The sequence below is a fragment of the Calidris pugnax genome, unplaced genomic scaffold (genome assembly GCF_001431845.1).
Source record: "Calidris pugnax isolate Ruff unplaced genomic scaffold, ASM143184v1 scaffold20, whole genome shotgun sequence".
Classification (NCBI taxonomy): domain Eukaryota; kingdom Metazoa; phylum Chordata; class Aves; order Charadriiformes; family Scolopacidae; genus Calidris; species Calidris pugnax.
In genome coordinates, this window is record NW_015094510.1 from 12,635,838 (window position 1) to 12,653,291 (window position 17,454).

The following is a 17,454-nucleotide window of genomic DNA, read 5'->3' on the forward strand; positions in this document are numbered from 1 at the left end:
CTGTGTAGGAAAAGAGGGCACGTTAGTACCTTTGCTAGGGAAAAGACTGTAGCGTGAACTTGCATCTTTTTAGAAGTTGAAGAATCAGTATGTATATCAAACTGAAGATGTAAATTCATACCAAACCAGGTTTTATTCTTTCTACTGCTCAAAAACTTTTAAAAAATTTAATCACACACTCCTTTGAGATGCAATGCTATTCCTCCCACTAGTTCCTTCTTTTGTATGTTCTCAAAAGGTAATCTACTTTTCAAATGTTGTCTGTGTGTTGTGTTGCTCCAGCTAGCTCTAAAGGACTGATCTTCTCAACATTCATCCGCAGTCTTTAGTAGGAGAGAGAAATTATAATTTTTTTGCCTTGCTTTGGAAATTACTCCAAACTAGCTGAATCAAGTAAGAATTTTGTTCTTTATGCTCCTCAAAGGTTTCTCTTATTCAGAGTTTAGCTTGCTGTATGCTCAGGAGTCTAAGCCCAAGAAGTTTTCAGATAAACACGGGGAAAAATCGAATGTTTGGGGAAAGAAACCTAAAGAACTATAGATCATTATCTACAGAAACTCTTTCAAAGTTCTCTAACCTCAATTACTCTGTATTAATATTGCATTTCTATAAAAGTCATTGCCAGTGGAACACTGCCTTTATTATTATTCTCAAAGATGTATTTCTTCATGTAGTGTTTTCATTATCATGACTGAATCCTGATTCTTGAATATCAAATATATCTAATAAGCTGGAGATTGCAGTTTAAATGAGACGCTTTCTCCTGGGATGATTTACACAACCAAACAGTACTGAAAGTATTGAAAGGTATTCAAAAGTATTGAAAGAACCCTTTAGGATCGTGGAGTCAAGCAATTAGAAAATATTGGGATTAAATTGCCTCTGCAAATGCAAACCCTGTTCTTCCTGCCCACATAGAGTGTACATAGAGTATTGTACATGCACTACTTGGGTAGTCGTCATCTCCCGGATTTTTATCACCTTTTCTGCACAGGCTGGAGAATGAATAGGGATGTTCATCGTTAAAGAATTAAGGAGGAATAAAAAACTGTGTTCTGTGACTTTGTTTATCTCACTGTGGCCCTCTGTAATCACTTAAATACGATTTTTTGATCAGACCAGTAATTGTGTGCTTTTTATAACTTGGGATCTGTACCACAGAAATGCTGAGTTTACTGTAACTGCAAGATTCACTTGAAGCTGTTCTGGAGTCACTGATATTTTGAAGATACACAGTATTGAAAAAAAAGGTCTTAACTGTAGTAGTACTGAGCATAATAGGAGTAGGAATAGTAGTAATAATAATCATCATCATTATTATTACTATTTTAAAAGGCCAGGAAGAAATGAGTATTTTTGTTGAAAAAGCAGTATTTTGTTAGATTTTGGTAAATAAGGCAAATACCAGTTGAAAATTATTATGACCCAGAGTTCAGCACAGCTGCATGCTCATCAAGAACTACCCATTGCAGGCAGTGACTGAGGGTTCTGTTCTCAAAATGTGTATAATCATATAACTGAAGACTTTACACCTGTGTAGGGAAGCTGTATTGCAAACCTGCGTTGCAAAGTTAAGTATTGCAGGAGTAACTTAACTTTGTAGTACTTGCTTTGTAATATGAGTATTCTTTTAGCACTCTGTGTGTAATATTGAATTAACTTAGTTATTTATTTGGGTGAAAATAGGAAAAACTTCCAAGAAACTGCTGAATGTTTTCCTTTATAACATAGACCTAAGCTTCAAATTGGAGTGAAGTTAGATTAGATTGCTCTTTTCATGTGCATCACTCAGTTTTCACTGTGGCTTGTCCATCCATCATGTGATATTTTTCTCGGAAACAAAACAGCAGGTTTCTTGGAATACCTGAGGACAAATCCTTCCATCTTGACAACCTAAACTAGATACCAGATCAGGATCTTCAGATCAGTCTCAAAACTTTAGCATTGGCCTTTGAAGTTGGAAAAGAACAGTCTGAGCCAGTTTTTATTTGAAGAACACAGAAGAGAAAACTCATCATAAAGTAGGTGGTAGAGTGACAAGTTTAGGGAAAAAAAAATTCAGTGTCTTGCCAACGTAGTTGGATTAATTGATGGGTGATCAGAATGAAAGCCTTCGGGACAGAAGTGGTCTATAGCAAAGGTGTATATTTTCAGTGTAAGAGAGCCTATGATAATGTTCAGTAATGTTGACTTTTCTTCATTATAGTTAATAATAAGTCTAGATTTAATCACTGTGTCTGACAGCAGATGTTGGTACCACTGTGACAACTGTTAGCTAATTAAGTAGTTCTCTTGCTTGGCTTTCTGAGAGACCTGCTTCATATTCCAGCTAGAAATATTTACACAGGAAATTAAAATTTAAAATTATGTTCTATGGTTATTTTAGATCTGGTTTGGCTAATTTTTTCTCTTTCTCATCTTCTAACTTTCATTGGCAAAGTAATGGCAATTGATGCCTAGTAGTATATCTGCATGGTTTCGAAGATTTCACGCATCAGACTGATTCATGAATGGGATGCAGTGTCATCTGAGACAAAAGAAATTAGGGGGTAGTGGTAACTAAGGTTGAGATTTGATTTAAAATTTTCATTTCTGTACCCATCTCTTCTGTTCTGCTATGAATTTTGCTTGAAAATTACACCTGGCTCTAAAGGTCATTGTTTTAGGTAATGTTTAATGATCAGAGTAACATGAGTTGTTGTTTGATGATATTGGGGTTGCAGAGAGGTGACCTACAGAGAGTCTAATCTGAGATTTGGTAAGTTATATACTGTACTTAAAAGCAAACATCAGCAGTCACTTTCTATCTGTAGCGTGGCTTGCTGCAGCTCTTCAGAATCCTGGGTTTCAATTGGTCCTTGCCTTGTTGAAAGAGCAGAGGTTGAACATACAGCCCTGAGACCTTGCTGAACCGTAGCTCAATAGGATTTGGAAATACCCTTACTTTGCTGTGCCGTAGTTATTTGGGATTTCTTACTGCCTTACATCCCTGAGTTGTTGTATTTTGATCTGCATAGCAAAGACAAATGCATCTCATTTATGCATATGAGGATGGCATATCTTCTCCAAAACATTCAAGGGGCAAAACTACACAAGGGCATCACTTTTGAAAGTACAGCCTTTATTGCTGTGCTTCTGTGAGAGCTGATTTCTTTAGATGCTTGGAACCAGCTGAGGTTGGAAAACACACAATATGATGCTGAGCTATTTTGAAAATGTGAACCTACCCTGTTAGTTGGGTAATATGGGATATTTGAACAATTCAGGCCTATGAATGCTACTTTTTGAAATACCAGGGGAATTACTGTAAAAACAACAAAATTCCTTTTTCTGGTTCCTTCGCTTTCTTTGGGCTAAGCACATACTTTCACACGTCACCCAGAACGGGGATGATTGCTCTCAAACTCAGATGTTGCTTACATAAGTCTCAATTCACTTTTTAAATTGATCTGGCAGTGTATCAGTGGAATTAAAATGAGAAATTTATGATTCACAAGACCTTTTGTACCATGGCTTAATGTTTTTAATGGTGGACAAACAATGGACCAAAGCTTTTAATAGTTTCCTGTCAAATATTTGTTTGAAAAGAGGCTACTACTTCTGGTCTGCTGGCTAGTTCTCATAAACCTTTAATGGTCTTTGCCAAAATAATTTGTATAATGCACTCTAAATAGAGTGATGTCATGCAGTTCCAGTAACAGAAATGCCCACAGTTGTACGCATCAGTCTGTTTGGTATAATATGATATCATTAACTAGTCATATTAATTGAGTTGAACAAAATACAAATAGTTATTAGATTGTCAAAATGTCTGCCGGTACTACGCGCTTGTGCTGAGTATTCCAATTAGTAGATTTTTTAAATAAATAATCCAGTAAGAAGTCGGGCTCTTCCTCACTTAATGTAGCCTCTTGGAAAATACTGTAACCACCAGTATCCTGAATAAATATATCACCACCCAACCTTTCACTTTCTCAGCTTCTGGGAAAACTGGCACAGTACGGTGCCCAACAGGGATTCTTTTAGCAAAGAAACAGAGCTCCTGAAGCAAAATGCTTCTGAGTTGTGTCACTGGAGGAATAGAAAAGGTGAAAACACTGTCAAAAGATATATTTGTACCTTAGTACCTTGCATTGCACCTGAAAAAAAAAAGGGGACTGATGCGGATTTGAGGACACACTTAACATGGGCTACAGCTAAACAGGTAAACCCAGTTTAGGGAATTAAAGCTTCAGCGATTATGAATTGAATTTTCTTTTAGTTGGGGTGTGTCATGTGTGCATGTCACTAAGTGACACATACTTGGCTGTTTTAGGGCATATCTGTATTTAGTTTTTTAAAGGATATGTATCACTGAAATACAACAAATAACGCTGTATGCATGTTTATGTGTGCCTTCCAGTGTGTAAGTTTAAAGCACATAAAAGATGTGCTGTCCGAGCAACAAATAACTGCAAATGGACTACGTTAGCCTCAATTGGAAAAGACATCATTGAAGATGAAGACGGTGTAAGTACTATTCATATTTACAGTATTTCCCAAACCTGTTTCTTCCTTATGGGGAAAAAAAAAAAAAAGGCTAAGCATAGAAACATGGCTGTGTGATCCATTGAAGTTAATAGTAGGTGGCTACATTCCTGAGCACTTTTCAAAGATTAGCCTGGTATTTGGAACAAAAGTTATATTCCTATCTCACAAGACAAGTTTAGTATCTGTGGGCGCTAGATTGCAGCTGAGTTACAGGATTTTAAAGGCCACATGCAGAGAAACTCTGAAGCTGGAGAATTGCTCCCAGAAGTTCCTGCTGCCCTTCAGCAAAGGTGGTATTTTATACTGTTACCATGCTGTTTTGGCAATCTATCTCGTGTCCTCCTTACTGATAGTTATTCTCCAGGAGGCCTGCTTGGAATTCACTGAGATTAATTTTTTGTTTTGTTTTTTTAACTAACAAGAGCAGGAATTTTAAAATTAGCAGGAGAAATGACAAAAGCTTGTCAAAGGTTTATTATCATAGCTGGGTTGTTTTTACAAACCACTGGCTTGAAACTTCTTCCTAGAAGGTTAGTGTTATTAGTGAATTGCACACTCAGTGTCACTCCATCTGTGCATGGAGTTGGATGTGGTGTTAAAGGGAGGAAGAGGGCACTGAGTGAAGCTTTGCACTGCATTTAGGGACTGCTTTATAGAGCTGTGACTTACCAGCCATGGTGACAAAGGGGGTACGTAAAGCCACAGAGATATTCTGCTGTCCTACCCATTCTTCTGAATTGTAGTTATTTTAGTTGGTTTGTGTCATCACGGAATTGTCAGAGTTGTAAGGGACCTCTAGAGATCATCTGGTCCAACTCCCCTGCTAAAGCAGGAAGGCCTAGAGCACATCACTCAGGACTGCATCCAGGCGGGTCTTGAAGATCTCCAGAGAAGGGGACTCCATGACCCCTCTGGGCAGCCTGTTCCAGTGCTCTGTCACCCTCACCATAAAGAAGTTCTTCCTCATTTTTGAGTGGAACTTCCTATGTTCCAGCTTGAGCCCGTTGCCCCTTGTCCTATCGCTGGAAACCACTGAAAAGGGTCCGGCTCCAACATCCTTCAACTCACCCTTCAGATACTTATAAACATAAATAAGGTCTCCTCTCAGTCTTCACTTGTCCAGGCTAAAGAGTCCCAGCTCCTTGAGCCTTTCCTTGTAAGGGAGGTGCTCCAATCCCCTAATCATCTTTGTTGCCCTACGTTGGACTCTCTCCAGTAGTTCCCTGTCCCTCTTGAACTGGGAAGCCCAGAACTGGATGCAGTATTCCAGTTGTGGCCTCACCAGTGCAGAGTAGAGAGGGAGAATGACCTCCTTCGACCTGCTGGCATGTAGTCAACATTTAGGGAATGGACACTTACTTGTGTTACAGAGTCTCTAGATTTAACTGTGCTGTTGTTTTGTAGTCAGTTGCTATTGTAGTACCATGAATAGTTGAATGAGATGTGTCTCCCTTCTTCAGCTGTCACCTTTTTTGCCTGGCAAGTGAAACGCCACCACAGTCCACCTTCATAGCTGTTGCATTGCACGTATCAGTGTCCCTTATACTGGTCAGCCATACCAGCTTCTTTAATGAAACGGCAGAGCTACGCGAAATAGTTTAAATCCACCGTTATTTGAGGGACAAGCCTCTAATTTCTGAATATTTAACTTCTGTGACTGCTTCCTCACAGATAGCGATGCCTCACCAGTGGTTAGAGGGCAACCTGCCCGTCAGTGCCAAATGCGCAGTCTGCGACAAGACTTGTGGCAGTGTTTTACGCCTGCAAGATTGGAAGTGCCTTTGGTGTAAAGCTATGGTAGGTACAATGAACCACGTCCAAGCGCCTAGGATTTTGCCAGCTTTACTGCTTGCCATTATTTTTCTTTTGTCATTTCATAACCGTGCTTTTGGATTAAGTAGGAGCAGGCAGCTTGTGCAAACTCAGGTCTCTCTAACGTTCCTAATTTCTCATGACTGTCATACTTACTTCAGTTAATTTTTAATACACCCACAGATGCAGCTTTTCTTTAATAGGTGTTGTCATCCAATGTGTTTTCTCTGCCTTCTCCTAAGTGATAACTGAAGGTTCAGATGCCTGTTCTGGATGCCTGATAATCATATGTTACTTTCTTGCCTCTTTTATCATAGATGTTGCTGCAATAATGTGTTATTAATATTCATTAATATTAATGTTTATTACAATTTATTAATAATATTGTCATACTATTTTTATTACTGCAAAATCTTGAAGTTGACTTTCTAATGACACTCTGTAGTTTGCTCATTGAAATTCTATAGCATATTACTGTTTCCCCCAAATACAGTTTTCTTTGATTTGTTTTTTTTAGCTTGTCTAAAAAGGTGGGTTTCATACGCTAGGCTATAGAAGTGAAAATCAGCAGGTTTTTTTTATTGTTGAGGCTTTTGGGATATAGATGTCTGAGGCTTTGAGTGTGGATGGTGGGAAATGATTGGGATCTCCAGAGGTGATTTGAAATTTAGGTGAAGTGCAGCACCCTCTGCGTGTGCCTGTTTGTTTTTTTCAATAACTAAGGAAGAAACCTCTACAACACGTAGTTTACAGGATTCACCTTTGGTGGGTTGATCTGGCTTGGTAGCTGTGCTGGCTTTAGTGCAAATACATCTTCCAGAACATCCAGGTGGATCAGGGATGTAATGAGCTTTTGCTTTGCACGTGCACAGTGTGCCCACTGCCCCCAGGCCAGATGCTGGCTGCTGGGAACTTGGTCCTCCCTTGTTCATGGATGGAGGCAAGTGATTCCCTTGAAAGGACGGGGTGGCTAAAGATGAAGTACTCCAACCTTACGTGTTGTGGAATGAGTAACAAGCCTTTGTGGTTGAACTTATGTTCAACCCCACTTATGTTTGGGTTTTTTTCCTGTCTCATTCTTTTTCCCTCTGCATTTCAATGATGTAAATTAGTCCATTTTTGTTACACAGATACTGTATCAGTTCCACTGTAGGGAAAATAATTATTTGTTTCTTTTGTAGGTTCACACTGCCTGTAAAGATCTGTATCCTCGTAAATGTCCGCTTGGCCAATGTAAGGTATCGATCATACCTCCAACAGCACTAAACAGTATAGACTCTGATGGTACGTAGTATTGTAGTGTGTTCAGTGCTAGCTCTGGACTTGCAGTGCCTAGTGAGATCTGTATAATTAAACAAGGCTAAAATCCTTCTGCTGAACAGGTGGACGTAGTCTTCAAATTTCCAGAATAGTATAATTTTCTGCGTAGCTTTTTAGAGAAGCATCTGATCGACAGGATTCAAAAAATGTTTTTGGAAGTTCCCTCCCTAGAAATTTTCTCCCATTTTATTTATGAGCCTTGGAAACTTTTCAGGTGAATGACCAGAATTCTCAGATGAAGTGTGCTGATGCCTGCCTGACATGCATCACTTATTCTATGAGTTCTCAAATTCTAGATAACTTTGCTTTATGCAGAGGTGAGCTCGCTGAACGGCTCAGATCCAACAGCTACTTTACCAGGGTAAAGGGAAGAATCGCTTCCATAGTCTCTCTACATTTCTTTTAGATATAAGCAGTGTAAGAATCCTGCAACACACTGATAAAAACACCCCAGCAAATGTTCAATACTCAGAGGTGCTCTTTGGTGGGTGAGGGCAGAGATGTGTGAGCAGTGGGAGACTGCACTTAAGGCAGGGAGTGGATTTAATGAGGAGTATCATGAAATCTAACTGCTTTAGTTTTATAGTTTGTATTGATGGCAACTGTAGACCAACAACTTTAACAGAGTTTAATGAATTTTATTGTGTGAAGTTAGTAGAAGTGATTGTTTATGCTGTATATATTCACTCTTTTCTGTTTACTTGCTATGTGGTGTCTCAGACCAGAGCATCATGCTAGGAAGGTTGTTCCATATGTCAAATTATTTTGCTTGGCATGTAAATAAATCAATCAAACCTTATTTTAAATTATACATTATGATAATGTGGAATTAAATTAGCATCCTTTAATGCCATTTTTTTATTTGTAGCTTTAGTGACTTTTTTTAGGTGACTGAAAGAAACATAGTCTAAACCTATACCTGTGATGTCTGATTTTGAAGTGTTGCTGAGGAACCACTACTTCCATGGAGTGCTGTTAGTGACAACAATGTCTATTAGAAGTACTTGCTAAGGGCCTTAGAGAAAGTCTGATGTAATCAGTTGAGACCTGCATTGACTTTAATAAGCTTTGAATCACAGCTGAAGGTCTCTTGTTCAGGGATTCTGTTACAATTAATAGTATAACCTCAGTCTGAGAAAAAAAAAAAATTCTCATGTGAAGTCTTAGATGGGAGCGGTTGAGTACAGTAACTTTTAAAATCTGTGAGTATTTTTAGAAAGCTCATACAGATGTGGGTAATCCAGTTCAACCCAGTAAGGTTAAAGAAATATCAGATGAAAAACCAAACAATTGTAACTGAAATATATATTTATGTAATAAGCTGTAAAGACAAGATTGGACAAGTATTCTAGAAGGTTAATAACACTCTCAAAAACAATAAGACTATTGTCTTCAGGATTTTACTAAATCTAGACACTGAAAATACTGAAAGAAAAAAATGAACTGGTAAATCTTGAGCAATTACGTTTTCTTGCAGGGCTGATATTCAATTTAGCATTTACATTATGGAAGATAAAATGTACTCCTTTTGTCCTTCATCCCTTTCTTCCTCTTTCCCATGATTTCTTTTTGTGTTGTTCATATTAGAAAGCCTTATTTATTTCATTCTTTCTACCTATGTTCACAGGTTTCTGGAAAGCCACATGCCCGCCATCCTGTGCCAGTCCTCTTTTAGTTTTTGTTAACTCAAAGAGTGGAGACAATCAGGGAGTAAAGTTTCTTCGTCGATTCAAACAGTCATTAAATCCAGCTCAGGTGTTCGATTTAATGAATGGAGGACCTCATTTAGGGTAATGACCTTGGAAATTTTGAGCAATCCTTTCCACAAAGGAATTTAGTGTAAAGCATAGTGTTGTGTTGTCCCATCCTTGCTATAATTCTATCATCAATATCTACCGTGACTTCCTAATTAAGATCTAATAGATAACAGGATTTCAGGAGGAATTCTGGTGGGTGAAGGGATTGTAGGATATTTTCTTTGTAGGAAAAAAAAATACTCACTTGAAAATTCAAACCCCAAACCCCATCAGCTCAAGTTTTTTGTGGCTTTTTGGCTAGCTTTGACTTCTGTTAACTGGTAAGATTCAAACCTGTTACATATGTTAAGATGCTTTCCTGAATCAGGGACTTTATGCACAGTTGCCTGGGTGCTTTTCTTCCATTTCATATGTGTCATTTGGATCTTCCTGTGACATTGTTGTGAATAGCTATGGAATAAAATTATTGTCTAAATGTATTCTCTATCTTTTTGAATTCTTTGAATTTGGACGCAAATGTCAGTGGGACAGTCTGTAGAGTGTGATGGACAGTACACTAAAACTTCTGTCATTGCAAAACTACATTCAAAATACGGTTTTAGGCAACATATGCAAATGATCAAGAGAATAAGCATCTCACAAAATTTGGAGCAAGAACACAATTAAAAGCATCACGAATTCTACAAAATCTAAGGGTTGGTTGTTGGAAAGATAGGGATGAAATTTGCATAGCAGTGGCCACAACCCAAGCGTCTTTGCACATTTGTAAAGATTAAATTCATGCACATTTTTCTGTTGCCTAACTTAATTCCACTCAGATGTAGCATTGTAGTTAAATGGCCTATTAATATCAGTTACAGCAACTAGAAACACTAAGTTTTGCACAGATGCAGAATTATGCTTGCATGATAAAAATGTAGATGAAACAAATGCACAAAAATTCAGTTCAAGCAGTGGGCAAATAATATAAACACAATGGAATACAGATGTGGATTTTTTTTTAGTTAGTACTGTGTTATGGACATGTTACGTTAACTCTAAGTTGCAATGCTCTTTTCATTATAACCCTGATTTAAATATGAGTTTAATCAAAGTCCTTTTCTGGCTAACATATTGTACATGTATTTACGATGGTGGGTAAAAGTAAAGAAGGTTCTTCTCAGTTGAAGAGGTAATTTTTGAGAGAGGACAGTCTGAAAAAATGTGTGTGTCTGTCTACAAGTTTTTTTGCTTCATCTAGTTGGACCTACCAGCAGCATGGTTCAGCAGGCTTACTTTGGTTTTAGGCAGTAATTGTAGGTCAGGTTGGTTGCTTTTAAATATTTTTCCCAGTTTCCAAAGAGAGGTCCTTAGCAGTTATTCTGTCAAGTCGTGCTGATGTCTTCTTTTTCGTCTAGTTGATTTAAAAAACAGAATTGCATTCTTAGAGATAGTGTATTTCTAGAGTTTTTTCACTCTTTTCTCAGGGTAGAAGAAATTGTTCTGTTATCAACGTATTTTTCCTTAAATATCTGCATCTTTTGTTCTGAATAGGTATCTGCCTATCATATACAAGTGATGTTACTTCTTTAGAAAAATCTAAGTGCTTAAAAAATTTGTGATCTTAATATGTTGCTTTTTAGAAATAGTTCTGAGATGATACATATTCTGGAAAATAACATGCATTAAAAGTAAACATCTTTATTTTTATTATTTTAAGAGTTTCTACTTTCCAATTTATTTTTTTTTTAAAGTTTAAATCCCTGTTGTTTTTACCTCTTGGCTGTGTCTTCTCATCTCATTCCCCTTTCCTCTGTCTCTCACCTTTCTGCTTGTTCTGTCTCTCTTGTCCTCCTTTTCTGTGCTGCCCAAGTGTTGTATCCTGGAGGTGTTAAAAGTCAGAGAGCAGGAGGAAGAACCGTAGAAAGTGAAAGCAAGATACGGCTTTAAGGATTTAACATAAAATACCAGTAGTATTTGTCTTATATTGTTGTGATCACTTTATGTGTAATAATTGCCTGCAATGGTCCTTGCAATTAGGTAGTCATGCGTTGGCAAAAGCCCACCTGTGTTGTGGAGCACATCCTCTCATTGTGTCTTAACCTCCTCTCGTGAAAAATTCCCCGTGGTGCCTTGTGCTTTTGGCTGAAATGGGAAGCATAGAGAAGTTGCAATTTCATAACTTAGATTTTTTTTTTTAAATATTAACAAAAAAATTAAAACCCGATATTAATAAAATCCTGAAAACAATATCAAGGGAATTTTTTAAAGTAAAACGTGGCATGTTATTTATCAGAAATGTCAGTGTAAGTGAAATATACAGCAATAGATGTGATGCAGATAGGTTTATTAAACAGATGGTTGTATACGCATACCCCAGAACAATAAAAGGAGGTGCTGTGCACCGTATTTTCTTGTAACAGTTGCTGATGAATGTAACTGCTCTCTCCCTAATGGACATAACTGGCTCTAACAGCCTGTTTTCTCTGCAGTTTGCGGTTATTTCAGAAGTTTGACAACTTCAGGATTCTTGTGTGTGGCGGCGATGGAAGCGTGGGTTGGGTCTTGTCAGAAATTGATAAGCTGAGCTTGCACAAACAGGCAAGTGTGCATACTTACTTTCCTTGACTATACTGACTAGACTTAATTTTGTATGCTTATTTTTCCTTGACTTGACTTTTCCTTGACTTTTTCATATCTCTGTGTATGGGCCAAACTCAATGGTTACTGTTAAATGAAAATTTTCACTGGTATTAAACAGGACGAGTCGAATTTACAAGCTTTAGACATCAGCTATATAAATAACATTTGTTGCTTATAATAACGAGTGTTGGAAATAGTCTGTACTGTTTTCTTTCTAGTTTTCAATAGTAGATTTGCTCCTGTGTTGTGTTTCAGTGTCAGTTAGGAGTGTTACCCCTTGGTACTGGAAATGACCTCGCTCGTGTCCTTGGCTGGGGAGGATCCTGTGATGATGATACGCAACTTCCTCAGATTTTGGAGAAGCTAGAACGAGCCAGCACGAAAATGTTAGACAGGTAAACCTAGGCTTGCATATACATGATTTACTACGAGATGCAAATTGTATGTGTTGGGGTTTCTTGTGGCCTAAATCCATCCCAGAGACTTAATCTTCAGTGGTTTGGGTTTTTAGGGTGCAGGTCATAATCATAAGGCAAGCCGAGGCACTAACGGGGACAATTCTTCAACGTCCTTTTGAAGCTGAAGAAGGGAGAGGGGTAGATAAAACTAGGAAGCTTGTTGTCAAAAGGTGAAGAGAAGGTGACAGTTTATTTCGTAACTGATGAAGCTGCATGACTGCCTGTTACAAGAAGTAGTAAGCATTAAGAAATTGGATAGATTCAAAACCCTTTGGGGCAGTTTTATGGACTCTGTGCACGCTATTAAATACTATTAAAGGTGGCATCTTTATTTAGGAAACACCTGAGCTTTCTGTCCTTGGATGCAGGGAAAAGTCACATCGTGTGCTTTCACCCTTCATCATCAGCTGTGGACAAGGTGCTGGGCTAACTGGATCTTTGGCTTGATCCACTACTAATATTTCTGTTTGAGGCATTTTCCTGGTGAAAAAAAACAAGAGATCTTCCCACTCCTTGTTTTGTGTGGATTCCATCCAGAAAGCAAAGGAGCAATCCCCATTTCAAAAGAGTCCTGGAAGATGATGATCGTGTCATACCAATGAAGGTGTAGCACTCTCTTTTTGGCAGGAGTATTTCTTACTCTGTTCCTTTCTCTCATGGGTGTTTCTGTTCTTCCTCTAGTTACAAACACTTGAATGTGATCATAGAGGATTTTGCTTTAGGGTTTTTTTTAAATTAAATAGAGTCCGTTTTTATTTTAAGCTTTTCTGCAGCCTACTTGATCATTTTACAGCAAAGCACAGGTAGAAATGCTTGTTACTGATTCTTAGAAGTAATTGTAGGTCTGGGCATTCTGAAATACTTGTAGATTAAATCATGTTTGTCTTTTTCTGTACTGAAAAGAGCTCAGTGTCATTTTTTGCTCTAATTTCAGTAGACTCGCTCCCAAGGCCACCTGCAGTGATTGCCTGTTCTTTTCAGCAGGCTTTGAAGGATGTTGCTCTCAGTGGTTTCATACTACCCATCCTGTGAAGTACTGTCCTTTACCAGGGGCAAGAGTATATCTATATCAGTGAAGATACTTAACCATTTGCTTTGTTCTCATGCCTCCCTCCCCTAGTTGAGATGAAAAGCTGGTGTTACCTTGGAGCTTTTTCTCTAGGAACACTTCTGTTTTCCTTTGACTTCTGCTGTTTGTTTGTATGAATTCTTTTATACCATGAATGTTTTGCCTGAATTGAATGTCTCATGATTTGCTCACAAAGAAGGTTCATCATCAAATCATTAACAAAAAATCTGAGCAGTAAAACCAATTATTATCATTAGTCTCAATTATTTCCCCTATATTCAATTAGCATACAATTAAAAATTAAGATGCTTTGTTAGTTTATTTGTTTTAACAATCAGTGTGACACTGAATTTTCTTTTTGTTGATATGTTGAAGAAAAGATAAAACTATTAATCTGGAAAATCTAAAGCTGTTATGTTTCTTGTAGGTGGAGTATAATGTCATATGAACTGAAATTACCAGCAAAGCCTTCTATTCTTCCAGTGACTGCAGAAGAGTCAGAGGAATGTCAGGTGAACTTTCACTTTTTTTGTTTCGTATACTTACATTTGAGCTTCTGGGATGACAATATTTAGAATTGAAGCGCCTGGGTGAGAAATAGAAACGGAGGATTTGTGATCTGCTAACTGAGATGAGTTAACGTCTGTTCGTGGTGTGTATCTCAAGTAATTAGGGTTCCCAGTTCTGTTTTATTTGCCAAAAATAAATGAAGGTAAGGAGTATCCAGTCAGAAAAATTTCTTCCTCAAAAATATATTTTATATATATTAGTTTATATATTATATATTCTTATATAATAGAGCATTTTATTGTTATATTATCATATGTTATATATCAGTATTTTATATAAGAATATATTTTATATTATTTTACATACAATAATATGTTATTATATAGTAATACTAGGTATACTATTAAAATACACAAATATATGAAAATATTATTTTTATATATCTATAAAAGTTTGGAGTTGGAATAAGCATTGAAAAAACTCAGTATTTTGAAGGCAAGAAGAAAAAAAGAAAGAAAGAATCTTTTTGCAGCTTCTGAAAGTGAGTTACGCCAAGTGATACCACCCCATTTTCTCTTTGTTTTTTCAGAGAACCCAAAATCATAAGTGACCTCAAAGAAAAGCTTAGTCTATCTTTTAGACTAGACTTGTGCTTCTACTGTCTCATGAGGTTTTGATTTTTAGGCAGAGGGAGATGCTTTAATCAAATTAATTGGCATGAAATGTCTGACTAAAAATGAGAAAAAAATACATTCCTTTAGAAAGTTAATGCACGTCAACTTTAGCTCAAAAATACTTGAGAAGCAATAATTAAGCAGGTGGTTCTTGAATAATTTAATAATTCCGTCTGTTTTAATTGGCAAGGAGTTTATAACCTTAGATAGCTTGCTGGATATAGAGATGCAAACAGGCTGGGGCACTACTGGCTGGGATTTTTACGGGGTTGCTCTGTACACGGCTCTGCTTCCAGTGTTGCACCAAGGCTTCATCTTCCCTAATTTTGCAGGACTGTTAAAATTTTCGAGGGTATCTTCACCTTGTAAAGGAAAAAATACACATTTTGTTCTAGTTAGTTCTGTCTTGGAAATTGTACTTAGCCTCTCCCAAAAATGGAAGGAACCGCTCATACAAAACCTCTTTTTTGGAAAATTGGTTTTGTAGGCTATAGTTACCTGCCATTACTCGGAGTTGGAGAAAGCTGTTTTCTTTTGAGTACCCTGTTCAATCTCTATTTTAATCGTTTTTTGTGTAGTTTCAAAAAGCGCAGTTCAAAAAGTAAATAAAAGTACGCATCCAATATTTTGTTTTCTTTCCTACAGTTTCAGGAGACCTGTTTCACTTGGTTTAGTTCCAGAAGCTTCACACTGATGTTTGAACAACAGTAGTTCATTCTTACAAATCGGGTGGTTACGTATCGGTTTTCCCCTTGAAATGAAAATTGATTTATTGTCAGAGTTCTACAACTAAGGCTGGGTTTGGGGAGAAAAAAAGAGTGGTATATCGATCTGCTACATATCAAGGGCAAAAACACACAAAGAGATTTTAAGAGATTCTTAAAGGAAGCTGTTAGAAAATTTCAGAACTGCATTTATTTTTACCTTTAGATTTGGAATTTGGTTAGAATTTTTTACTTAAAACTGAGGTCAGATCCATCCCTATTTTAAGACAGGGTATAGTGCCTGACGATGTAAATCTGATCCATTCCAAATCTTTTCCTGAGTATTTTAGGATTTATGGTTCTTCTGTGCAAGAAATGATGGACAACACACACACTCATTCTCCCAGACGTTCTTGTAAGGTCTAAGCCCTAATTGGTTTTCTCCTTAAAGATGGGTTTTGATAACATTATGTGAGTGTAGCAGCCTTTGTCAGAAGGGGTGTTTGGAGAGTAAGAGCCCATGTGACAGTAAAAAGAAAATTCAGAACTATGACTGCAAACTTTTGATTTATTTTTAGTTGAGCAGCTTAGTTTAAGGGAAACTTTGCTTGTTTTAGAAATACAAGATATTCGATCATAATAATTTAGGTTGTTATAAATCTTTTAAAAAGTAGATTTTTTTCTGCCTCATGGACTATTTTTGGCCTAGAAATAACTTAACATTTTCTCTCCAGGAGGAAAAGAGCTGTGGATCAAGTTCTCAGATACAGTGTTACTTTGAATATTAAAAATCTGGTACATTAAATACTATGTGCAGATAGAATCTGCATTGCCAGCTGCTTGTCCTTGTATTAGACCTGAAATGGAAATCCTGCTATTTTTGGCGGGGTTTTAACTCAGTACTTGGTGTTAAACTGCTGAAACCGGTAGAAGTTTAAGTCTCTTTTCTCTCTGTTTTCAGATATCTGCTTATGAGGACTCAGTTGCTGCTCATCTTGCAAAAATTCTCAATTCCGATCAGCACTCAGTTGTCATATCATCTGCCAAGTGAGTTGATTGGTTTTATGTACGATGTGTGGGTTAAATCCCCTGTGTAACATCATAACTGTAATAACCTTCTGCCTAAGCCTGATTTTCTTATGGCTGGCCCAGCTAGCTTGGCTTGTTGTATCTTGATGTATATATTTTAGAGAGGATGTTTTGTCTGCAAAAATTTTGTATGGTACAATTGTCACGGATATCTTCATTCTCAACACATCAGCATTTTTAAAAAATATATTAACATATATTTTATATATTAATATAAAGTGATTTTAAATCACTCCAAATCTGTATGCAGCTTAAATATGAAATTTATTGATACTAATGCAAATATGCAATCTACTTCATGTTAAGTTTTTTATGTTTTGCTTTCTCAATGTCTGTATTATTAAGAGGACAAACAACTTCACCCATGGGAAGCAGAACTTCAGCTAGGTAGTTTTGTCATAGCTCTGTCTCTATCAATTCAATAAACTGTGGCCTCAGGCAACAGGGGTTTTTTTCCTCAAAACCGAAACACTTAAAAATGAGATATAATTACTTGGCAAATCATGAACATCATCGGAAATCAGAAGTATTCTGTCCATACTTTCGCTGTGAAAAATCTTACATTTTGCGATACGGAGAAGACCAGTGACAGTATCTTCAAAAATATGTCTGAACGTCATTATATCTATTTTTTTTTTTCTGCAAAAAGCCAGTTAATAAAATTTCATTTTTAAAGTATACATGCCACACGTTGAGAATTAAACTGCAGGGTATTATTAAAACTCCAAATTTTAAATTGGGTCTGTATCTTGTTAAATCTATTCAATTTCTGTCAAATAAATCTCAACCAAATGAACAGTACTAAGCAATTATCCACACCTCGTTAGTGTTTGCTGTCTGTCTGCAGTGTAGGTAATCAAACCCAAGTCTTTCTGTGATTTACACAGTGAAAATTCATTGCAGCCACTG

General features: G+C 37.0%; 1 protein-coding gene across 3 annotated transcripts in view; it reads left to right on the forward strand.

Annotated features, from left to right (window-relative positions):
- Positions 1–17,454, forward strand: part of DGKH (diacylglycerol kinase, eta) — a 172,230-nt gene that overhangs the window by 111,629 nt on the left and 43,147 nt on the right. For all 3 annotated transcript variants that reach the window (XM_014965977.1, XM_014965976.1, XM_014965978.1), the window contains 8 exons: positions 4,403–4,509; positions 6,202–6,327; positions 7,524–7,626; positions 9,290–9,452; positions 11,891–11,999; positions 12,297–12,436; positions 13,996–14,080; positions 16,418–16,503. In XM_014965977.1, the coding sequence (XP_014821463.1) occupies positions 4,403–4,509; positions 6,202–6,327; positions 7,524–7,626; positions 9,290–9,452; positions 11,891–11,999; positions 12,297–12,436; positions 13,996–14,080; positions 16,418–16,503 (919 nt within the window). The remainder of the gene's footprint in view (positions 1–4,402; positions 4,510–6,201; positions 6,328–7,523; positions 7,627–9,289; positions 9,453–11,890; positions 12,000–12,296; positions 12,437–13,995; positions 14,081–16,417; positions 16,504–17,454) is intronic.